The 11,037-nt window shown below is 53.5% G+C and overlaps 1 protein-coding gene across 2 annotated transcripts in view; it reads right to left on the bottom strand.

The window, feature by feature from the left end:
* Positions 1-10,060, bottom strand: part of Gnai2 (G protein subunit alpha i2) — a 30,600-nt gene extending 20,540 nt beyond the window's left edge. The window contains exon 1 of one of the 2 annotated variants that reach the window (XM_013070259.3): positions 9,876-10,060. Coding sequence is in view for 1 of the 2 variants with exons in the window: in XM_021236645.2 (XP_021092304.1) it covers positions 1,546-1,663 (118 nt within the window). In the remaining variant the exon portion in view is untranslated. Of the gene's footprint in view, positions 1-1,545; positions 2,023-9,875 lie in introns of those variants that run through there. The other variant, XM_021236645.2, reaches the window with a different exon arrangement.
* Positions 10,061-11,037: the final 977 nt, after the last annotated feature.

The raw sequence follows: 11,037 nt of genomic DNA, 5'->3' as shown, positions 1-11,037 counted from the left end.
GAAGCGGATGCCATTTTGAAACCTCCGGGGCTGTGCCCCTGAGGCCAGGCCTGCGAGGACAGTCAACAGATGGGCCCTTAATGGATCTACACGCTGTTCCTCTGCCCCAGGCCCAGTAAAAACAGCCCCCTTTTCACACCCTGGAGGCCTTAAGACAACTTGGGAGCTGAGAGGCCACACCCCCATTCACATACTATTCAGTCTACAACGCTGCAGCCAGGCCCCCTACCTTCCTCCAACCCTGGGAGCCCCCAAATCAGGTCTCCACAGAGAACTCCTCCAGCTCCCGGTGGGACGCTGGATGGGGAAAATCACCAGGCCCTCTGTCTTTGCAGAAGACCACCCTGGATGCTCAAAGGCATACTGGCCCAACCCCAGCCCCATTTCATAAGCCCACTGCTCTCTCACAGGGGTTTGAGATCCAACATGCCCACCCACCCTCAAGGGCCACATCCAGGCCTTTCAGTCTAGAAGGGGAACGGGAAACTCAGCATCCTCAGCCTCCCCACAGGGGTAGCAATATGTCGGCTGTCTCACCACTTCCACTTCCCCCCACCCTTCTAACAGCCACCATCTTCCTTGGCCTTGGAAGGGCCTACAACCCCAACTCCTCCACACTCCCCTTTACTTCCCAGACTGTGCCCTAACCAGCCTTCAAAACTGAGAAATACATTCCCAGGGAGTGGATCCTCTCAGGGAAGCTTGAGGCCTCAACCCTTCTCCCTGGGTGACCAGTGGAGCTTCAGGGCACCCTAGCCCAGCCCAGGCCCTCTCTAGCTCCTCTTCCCCTCCTCCTCGCCTGACCCACCTGGTGCAGTAAGGGTGGTGGATCTGGGGAAGGCCAGAGTGTGTAGAGAGGACTTAAGGCAGGAGCAGGGAGGGTCTGGGGAGTGATGTCTGAAAGAGATGTGGTGGTCAGGAGCAGGAGCTCTGAGGAGTTCCAGCTGGACAGAGCTCAAGAGCAGTTTCCCACTTGAGAGGTCCCTTGGGGTCAGAGCACACAGGTGGAGCATGCAGGTTCAGGACTAGGGATAGGGCCCAGAAGAAGGAGGGAGTGGGCAGGGGGCTACAGAGAGGTCCAGGAGATGCTCATGCCCAAGAGGAAGAGGGGGAACGGGTGGAGGACAAGATGAAGCCAGGGAGTTTGGACCAAGCAGGGTGCTGAGGTCTGGATAGTCTAGGAAAGGATGGCAGATGGGGCAGGGGCTCTGAGTTTCTGTGAAGCTGGCTAGCAAGGGTGGGCGGCCAGGCAGGGTCTGGGCAGCTGGCGTTAGGACACTACTGCTTAGGTTTGGGGTCTAGGATGAGTTGAAGGTCTGAGCTAGAGTCTGGCCTAAGATGCGAGATCTAGACCAACCCAAAATTTTCACTCTTATTTGGGGGTTCTGGCCAGGCTGCTTGCTCTTGCGGGGGGGGGGGGGTCCGAGCCCAGGGGTGGAGTCCAGACCCAGCCTGGGAATTTGAAGCCCTTATCGGGAAGGTCAAAGTCTTCGTCTAGGGACTCGGGCCAGGAATCAGGGGTCCCAGATCCGGGCTCGGCCTCACCTAACAGAAGCAACTTCACCTCCCGCGCCGCCTTCTCGCCGTCCTCCCGCAGGTTCTTGTCGATCATCTTGGAGCGCTCGGCCGCCGCCTTGTCCTCAGCGCTCACAGTGCACCCCATCCCGCCGTCTGCCGGCCCGGCCCCCGCACGGCCCACGGCCTGGCTCGGCCCCGCCCGACCCACTCGGCTCCCGCCGCAGGCCCTCCGCGGACAGCTCTCGGTCCGCAGTTCCCAGCGACTGCGGGAGGCGCCTTCCCGGCCGGCGCGCACCGACGGCAGGGCGGGCTAGGGGTGGGGCCCCAGCGAGCCGAAATAGGACTGGGCCGGGGGCGGGTTCGGGGGTTGGGCCCGAGGGAAACCTGAGCCTAGATATTGGCTTAGGGGCGGAGCAGAGGGGGAAGTCAGGCACTGCCCGAGCAGGGGCACAGACTGGAGGCGGGGCGCGCCGAGCACTGGCAGTAGCCGCAGCGCGACGCAGGGGTCCGGCGCAGGGCGGGCTGCAGGCGGGGCCGGCTGCGATTGGTGCGGGATGCCTGGCTCCGTGGGGCGGGCGGATTTTTCGTAGCCGGAGGGTGGGGACTCGAGGTCCTCCTGAGGTGGGAAGAAATCAGTCCTCTGAACTTCAGGGAGTTGGGTGGGTAGGGTGCAGGCGGCGTGTTTCATCACTTGTTAAAGTTAATGAACCCAGTAAACTTGTTTTTGGATCTGCTGAGCCTGGGAGGCTATCAGACCGCTTAAATTTTCCCTTTTTCTTTCTGTGGGTTGCAGCAAATAAAAAGCAGTCAATTGCCATGTCTACTCTTTGTCTAGGCTGTTTCCCTCATATGGATGCCCTTTGTAGTCAACGAGGCTCATTCATCCTTCTCTGATCTGCTGCAAAACATTGTCCTGGAGGCAGCCATCCTGGACTCCAGCCTGGGGCCAGGCGACCAGGATTGAGCCGGAGAGGAAGGGAGAGAGACAAGGCCCCACTGGATTTGTGGAAACAAAAGTCACTATGATTTTTGTTATTTTTTACATTTTTTTTTTCTGGTACCGGAGATCGAACTCAGGACCTTTCAAGGCAGGCACAGTGCCACTGAGCTAAATCTCTGGCCCCTGTTTGTTATTTTTTGAGACAGGGTCTCGAGTTGTAGAGCAGGCTGGCCTTGAACTGACTATATAGCCCAGGCTGACCTCAAACTCTCAGGGACCTTCCAGCCTCAACCTCCCAAGTACTGGGATGTGCCACTATGCCCGGCTAAAAGTCTCTATGATTTTATGACCTGTCCCTTCCATGGTCTGTCCACCTATGTCAATGGCTTCCTTACCAGAGATGTCCCACCTCTGGTAACCTGTCCTCACTGAATAGTGCCTGAAACCCTAGAGATGAGCAAAAACAGAGTGGAAGCAGCAGTCTTTCTACCTGAACATTTCAAATCTTTTTTTTTTTTTTCCTTGCAGTACTAGGTTTGAACCGAGGGCCTTTGTACTGAGCTGCATCCCCAGACATTTTTATTTTTTATTTTGAGATAGGGTTTCACTAAATTGTTTAGCTGCCCAGCTGGGATCCAACTTGCCCTCCTGCCTTAGCCTCCCAGAGTGCTGGGATTACAGGTGTGCTCCATCATACCTGGCTTTCAAATCTTTTTGATCTGCTTTCCAGAAGGTCCACAAAGCCTCAGTCTTTTTTTTTTTCCATACTGGGAATGGAACTTAGGATCTTGCACTTACCAGGTAGGTGTGAGGCCACTGAGGTACATCCCGATCCCCAAGTCTTAACTAGACATTTGAAGGGTCTGCCAAGGACTCTCCAGGAAGGTGTCCTGTGGGCCCCAGTGCCATGAGCCCAGAAAGCCCCACCCCAAAGCCAGGCAAGGCTCCCAAAGCTAGGTAGGGAGCTTGCCAGAAATACTAGGTGGCCCACAGTCCCCTGTTGAACACAGTCCCCCTCCTTAGTACCTTGCCACACACCTTATTCCAGTTCCCAGTTTGCAGGCTGTCTGCTCTCCCTAGAATGTCTGTCTATCCTTCTGTGTCTCCCATGTATTGGCCTGTAATCTTCCAGTGGTTCTCCTAGGGTTCCTCCTGCCCAAACCAAAGTTCAAGCAGGCCTTGCTGTGGGCGAACTACGTAAGCTCACTAGGGACACAGACAGAAATATGCTCTATATACCATAGGCCTAGCCTCCAACATGCCCCAGATCCAGAGAACACACTATAAATGTGGAGGGACACAGCCAGAAACACACTGTCCATGTACAGACTGAAAGTGCAGCTCCGAGGCCGATCCCCCTCCAGCTGGAGAGCTTCGCTCTTCAGCCTCTCCAGCAGGCTCCTAGCAACAGCCAACAGCTCTCTTAGTTGCCAAGCAACAGAAAGAACCTGTCAGCCCCTTGGAGGCCCAGCTCTAGGGAGGCGGGTAGGACTCAGACCCCAGTCTATGGAGGTGGGGCAGGACAAAGCCACTAGGCGCCATGACCTCCAGTCACAAACAGAACTGTGGTTCTTGCACTCTTCCCACTAGTCATCTGTGCCTTTCAGTCGTGTTCTCTTTCTTTTTAGAGAGTCCAGCAACCGGTTTCCAACCCTCCAGCTGCTCCATGGGGATCACTAGGGCTATGGCAAGCCCTCTGCTTACCACTCCCACACCAGGGGTTCAAAACCCCACATGTCATCTCCAGCCGGACCTCTTCTCTTTGTCAGCCCCATGTGCACCACTGCTTTGCAGTTCTGAGACACCTGGGGTGCCTTAAACCCAGGATGCCCGGAACTCAGTACCCCACACACTGGTTCCAGCTCCTAGGCTCACCACCATTTCATGGCCCTTCTACCAGCCAAAGCCCTGACCTCTCATACCTACCCCTAAATACTATTAGCACCCCATTCCCCTTCCAGTCTGTCCCTGTTCTGTCACTCCCCTTTCATATTTTAGACCTCTATGGGCCAGGGATTTAGCTCAGTGGTTTCGCTGCCTGCTGCGCAAGTGCAAGAACCCAAGTTCGATCCCCGGTACCAAACAAAACAAAAACAAAACATATTTTAGACCTCTAGCCTTCTCCGTGGCTCTCAAGTTTCCCCTAAATCCATCTCCCACTTGGAGCCAAACTGATCTGCCTAAAGTAATTACATTACTAGGGCCGGGGATTTAGCTCAGTGGTTCCGGCGCCTGCCTTGCAAGTACAAGGTCCCAAGTTCGATCCCCCGGTAAGAAAAAAAAAAAGAAATTACATTACTCCATTGTTTACAAATCTCTGGCTCCCCAGTGCCCTGAGGATAAAGCCCATATACACTGGTTAGGACTGCACCGGAGTGGAAAGACTCTGGGAAGTAGTCTGTAAATTTGCTGGTTGTGTGTTACTTTATTTTTTGGTTTTTAAAATTTTGGGGGGTACTGGGGATCAAACTCGGGACCTTGCGCTTGTGTGGCAGGCAGTGGCACCACTGAGCTAAATCTCCAGCTGTTATTTTGGAAGTGATTGGAGTTTTTCTTCTTTTTTGGTACCAGGGATCGAACTCAGGACCTTGTGCTTTCGAGGCAGGTGCCAGAACCACTGATGTTACTTTGGATAAGTATCAGAAACTTTCTGTGCCTCAGTTTTCTTATCAGTAAAATGGATTTAACATTATATCTACCGAATTCACAGGCTGAGGGGTTGGGAGTGGGGCTGGCAATAAGAAAATGTACAGGCTGAGAGTGACGGTGTGCACATGTATAATCTCAGCTATTTGGAAAGCTGAGGCAGGAGGATCACAAGTTCAAGGCCAGCACCAGCAAATTAGCAATATCCTAAAAATAAAAAATAAAGAAAATGTTCAGTATGTATATGGCCCATAAAAAGCCCTCAATATGGGTGAGTTGTCATAACAGTGATTTCTATAAGTAGGGAGTGCACACCTAGCAATATGGGAGCCTGAAGCAGGAGGACCGCAAGTTTGAGCCAAGCCTTGGCAACATAGTGATTTAGCCAGGCCCTGTCTCAAAATAAAAAATAAAAAGTGCTGGGGATGTAGCTGAGTACAAAGACCCTGTGTTCAGACCTTGATGCAGAAAAACTAAAACAAAACAACAAAAAATAAACAGAAGGGAAACACTAATGGTGCCTGGGAATATCAGGGAGCCAGCCTTCTTTTCTTTTTGAAAGTTTAAATTTTTTTTAATGTTCACTTTAGAATATTGGATTAAACCAGGTGTGGTGGCGCATGCCTGTAATCCCAGCACTCAGGAGGCTCAGGCAGGAGGACCACTGTGAGTTTGAGGCCAGCCTGGGGTACATAGTGAGTTCAAGGACAGCCTGAACTACATAGTGAGACCCTGTCTCAAAAAACAAAAAAACAGGGCTCGGGATTTAGCTCAGTGGTTCTGGCGCCTGCCTTGAAAGCACAAGGTCTCGAGTTCGATTCCCAGTACCAAAAAGAAAAACAAAAATAGAATATTACAATTTTTTTTAAACTTGAATTTGCCTTTCTCCTACTTTTCCTCTAGCTCCTTTGGTACTGTGATTGAACTGCGGGGCCCTTCACATGGAGCTACATCCCCAGACCTTTTTTTAATTAATTTTCTATTTTGAGGCAGGGTCTTGATAAGACACTACATTACCAAAGTAGGACTCAACCTCCTTCAGTGCTGGGGTCACGGGTGTGTGCCACCATGACTGGTTCAGGGAGCACTCTTAGGGTGATATGAGGAGTGCTCCTGGGGAAAGAGCAGTGAGAAAGAATATTCCAGAAAGAAAACACTACATGCAAGGCAGGGAGGTAGGATGGAGAGGGTGGGCTTATGGAATGGCCAGAGAGAAAATCTAGGGCCATAGCTGGAGAAACCTCTCACTTTGTAGCTAAATCGACTGAGACCCAGAATGGCCAGTCCCCATCCATAGCCATCTAGTGCAGCACAGCAAATCTATCCAGGTCCCTTCACACTCAAGAATCCAGGAGTTCTTTTGGGAGAGGTTGTTTTAGGAACAGAGGGTGGCTGCCTAGCCAGGGCCTCAGGAGCACCAGAGGAAGTTTGACTTGTCCTTGTGCGTAATACGTCCAGTACTGCCTGTACTGGACCACAAAGGACAGTGAAATGACATCCAGCAGAGCTGAGAGTGTATACTACAGCTGGAATGGAGAAATGGAAGCCACTGTCACATCCCAACAGTTAGAACAGCCTTGGGGCTCACCACAGGCCACAGAGCAGGTCTGACTTGTCATGAGTTCCAATAAGGCAGCAGTCCTGAGCCAGCTGAGGAATGAGGGAGACCACTTCAGTGGTCTATGGCACCCCAACCTACAGGCTCCAGGAAGAGGAAGCTGCCAGCACTTCCCCAAAGGCAATTTCAGAGCGGGTGTGTCTGCCACCACCCCCCTCAGAGGGCACAACCAGGCAGGATTCCCCAGGAGTGTCTAGAGTCCAAGTTTCTGACAACCCTACCTCACGTGGTTCCTAGGTGGCAGGGTATCCCTGGCCAAGGATGTGTGACCGACCACCAAATCAACATCTTGGAGACAGGGTCTTTGCAGCTTCTGTTTGAGGATCTCAGTGGCCAAAGTTCCCTCCCTCTCCTAAACTCTGAAAAGCTCCACCTCCTGGTACATCCCCTGAACTTCCCCCCTTCTTGCTTCTTGGCCCAGTAGCAGTTCTGAGATTGGAATCAGCTATCTTACTGTCCCTCTCCACTGCCTGCCAGATCTCTCTTCCCAAGCCTGGGGGCTGTGGTCCCCCTTCCTGGTCATCCACTCTCTTTACAGAGAGAACTCAGGACCTAGCATTTCTTGCCCAGAAATTTCTGGATTAGGGAAGACACACACACACACACACACACCCCCCTAATACATGATGTGAGGAGTAGGGTGTGGGAGGATCTAGGGGGAAGTGCCATCTGCTCAAGTACTGGGAACCTGTTGGGTGCCAGCGCCTGAGAACCCTAGGGCAAGAGAGGCAGGTGGACCCTGCCCTCAAGAGCACACACCAAACAAGCAAACAGGGAAATGAACTCCAGTTTCACAGAAAATCTACAGAGTGACACAAGAGTTCCCTGGGAGATGTATGCAGGAGGTACAATCTGAGGAGGGAACTGTGAATCCTGGGAAGATAAACAAGAGAGAGATGGGCAGAGGCAACCACAAACTACAAAGGCTCTGGGGTGGGAAGGAGCTGGCTGTTCCTGGATCAGAAAGGCCTGGCCAGAATAGGGAGAGCAAAAGGTTCTGCCACAAGGCCTCCCTAGAAGTAGGGCACACAGGGGCTCTCAGTTCCCTTGGAGATGTTGATAGGGACACCAGCATCTCCAGGACACTGACTGTATCTAGCCCTGAAAATCCTGCTGGTCCTGGCACCCTGGGTTCCTGATATGACTGGGGAGAAGTGGCTCAGGGCCTTGGCAGTGGACCCAAGGAGTTCTTGGGGCTTTGGGAACAAGGTGTGAGCTGAGCTGCTATTTCCCCTTGTTCTTGAAGAACTCATTGTGCTACCAGCCAACATGTCTTTTCCCCCAGGAAGCTCAGGGTCCTCTGAGAGCCTGGGAAATGATAATCAACTCTATCCCCAAGAGCCACTGCTCTGCTCACGTTGTCTCACCCTCCTTACCATGCTGTCCAAAGGCTGGAGCTGGCAGTCTCTCCCTCAACTCGTTAGCCTGTCATTACCACTGCTTCCTGGAATTTAATTTAATGAAGTAGCAAAAACAGCCTTAATGAAGATGATGGAACAGCTGGTGGCCCAGCAACATGCACCTTGCCACCTGGGCTCAGGGGCTTCCTGTAGATGGTGATAGGAGGGAAGCTGGTCATTGAGCCCAAGAAGCATAAGGCATTGCTCTGCCCTGTGGAGAGCAAATGCTGTGACCAAAGCCAACTATATAGAGGAATGAGTCTGATGAGCCACCAGCTACTGGAGAACAAGCTTCTCAGAAGCCACAGCCAGCACAAAGGCCCTAAGGTGAAAGTCAGCATAGTGTCACTGCAACAGGATTGTAGGTTAGCACCAGGTGGTGGGAGTCAGCAGGGGCCAGATCATCAGGGCCATAGGGCAAGGAAGAGTTCAACTGTATTTCAAGTGTGGTGAAACCACCAGAGGGGGTTTAAAGGCAGAGTGACAAGATCTAGTATTTTCAAGTTTCCTCTGGTTGCTATGAGGCACGTGACACAAAGACAAGACAGAAGGCAGGCGGAGGGTGGTGGCCAGCAGGTAAGCTGATGAAGTTAAGCCTACAGGACAGGGCTGTCCTACGACTTCTGGGAGAAGGGGTGTTGGGGTTGGGATGAAAATATAACTGGCTGGTTTTGTTTCTTCAGCAGGTTTGGGCTGGCTGGTTCTCCTTTAGCCTTCCCTGCAGGTTTGGTCTCTCTTCCACATGGATGTTGCTCAAACATATAAACAGATCCTTCGAAGGCGTTCCCAGCATCCCCGTACCTTCTTCCTCACCTTTCGGCCCCTTCCCCTTCCAAATCCAGGAAGAGCTCTTGGCCCTGCCCCTCGATCTTGACCAGTACTGAGCCACCCAGGGACCACACTGCAGGTCACAAGGTGAAACGCTAGGGTCTCTGTCATGGGGCCGAGAGCTGAGCAGGGAGCCACCTCTACGGGGGTAAGCTTGCCATCAACCTCCTTGTCCACTACAGCCTCAGCTCTCCACCAATCCCAACCACTCACCCATACCCCGCCCCCAGCATCCTCCCCAACGCTGGCCTCGCGAGCTGGGGTGCAGCCGGAAGTGGCCCCGGGCCGTGCTGTCCCGCCCCTTCCGGGACCTCTCTAGGCCGCAGAGCCCTGTTTCGGTGGCCAGCCGTAGCGTCTCACTGCTCCATGGGGCAGCGGCGCCACCTGGCGGGCCCTGGGCACAGCGCAGAAGGCGAGGCGTCTCCCCACCCCCTTTCCGGCTCTCCCGGTCAATTTGGGGCTGCTAACGCCTTGCCTGCCTTCCCTTCTCCTGCTTCCAGCCCAGGTCCTGGCCTCCGATTGCCAGGCACTCTGTAACATAGAGGCCCTCGGTCCAGAGAGCACCCCGCGTTTGGCGTCCTCTTGCTCGAGGCGCCCTGTCGCCCTTGCTCGCACCTGACCCCAGCCCACCAGGCTGTCCTCTGACAGAGCCCAGACTCAGAACAGTCCCAGTGACACCACCCTTTGCCTTCCTCGGCCCCAGCAGAGATCAGACACAGATTCGAGTGGCTCTTCGCTGCCCCCTTCCCTGCTCCCTAAAGGCCCTTGTCGGCTGACTCCCTTACGGGTTTGACCTCAGTCTAGCCAGGCTGTGGAGAGAGCTGAGTAATACTTGGAGGAGCTCTCAGACCGCTTAGTCAGGTGTGGCCCTGGAGCCTGGCCCCTTCCTCTGCTCTCTGCTCTGGGGCTCAAGATCAGTACTCACCTGCCCACCTTGCCCAGGGTGGAGGCCCAGGCCTCTTGGAGGACCTCCTCTTCCGCTCTGCCCCGAGCTTTCCTGCCTGCCTTCCTTCCAGGCACCATCCAGGAACCCTTCCAGGACTACCCTGCAGCCTCAGGGCCTGGGAGCAGGGCCATTGAATGATGGTCCCTGGGTAATGTGTCTTGTGGGTCCCTGCACAGGCCTGACTCTGGCTGTTGATCGCCAGGGGGCACCAGAAGCAGACATGGGGAAACAGGCTGCTAGCTAAGGTTGTCCAGGCCCGGTTGTCTGAGACCTGATGCATTTGCAGCCTTGTATGGTTTTGAAAGCAGTATTGTTCTTTCAGATTTTTTCCAGGGCCACTCTTTCTTTCTAAGGCTTTCTTAGTCAATTATCACTGCTCAAAACTGTTTGAAAGTCAGTGGCTGGATGCCTTTACGCTGGGCTCAAGGTCAACATCTGCATGAGTCCCCTGGATCTTGCCACGTGCTCCTTGCTATCCCTGGGCTGTATTTGGGACTCACTGTGTTCTAACCACTAGCGCTTGGCCAGGAGATGCAAATCTCCAGTGTGGGCCGCTACAATGTGGAGGCCCACACCCGCATTGTGTGGCAGCTGTACTTTGGAGTACAATCAGCATTTCCAACTCTATACTGGCCTCCTCACTGATCTCCTTCCAAGCCTGCCTCTAACCTAGCCTCCTGCAGTGGCTCTTCCATTCCTAGACACCCTTGAAGTCACCCTGATTTGTCTCTGCCACTCTTCCCATATCCAGGGATCAGGGAACCTGCCACCTCTGCTTTCTGGACAAGCCCAGAACTTACCCCAACTCTGCTGCCACCTGGGCTAAGCTTCCCAACATGACTGTTTGGAACAATAGCGGTAACCCATGTGTCAGTTTGACCTTTTTCTTCCACCCCACCCCAGAGTCCAGCCTCAATGAAGCAGCCAGAGTAATGCATACAGAACTACCAAATCAGATCCTGCTCCCTCCCTTCCTCTCTTCAAGACCCAGCTTTGGCTCTCATCTTCCCTTTGAAAAACTCAAAGTGTATAGTGGCTGATAGGGCCCCATATTGTCCCCCATTATCATCAGCCCTTCTATCCTCTCCTGCCTTACCCAGCCACATGGCCTTCTGGCTGATCCTCTCATATGACAGGTACG

The sequence above is a fragment of the Heterocephalus glaber genome, unplaced genomic scaffold (genome assembly GCF_053883595.1).
Source record: "Heterocephalus glaber isolate CG9 unplaced genomic scaffold, H.glaber_assembly_v1.0 deba00001504, whole genome shotgun sequence".
Classification (NCBI taxonomy): domain Eukaryota; kingdom Metazoa; phylum Chordata; class Mammalia; order Rodentia; family Bathyergidae; genus Heterocephalus; species Heterocephalus glaber.
Note: the sequence above shows the minus strand (reverse complement) of the source record. Positions and strands in the feature narration are given on the sequence as shown.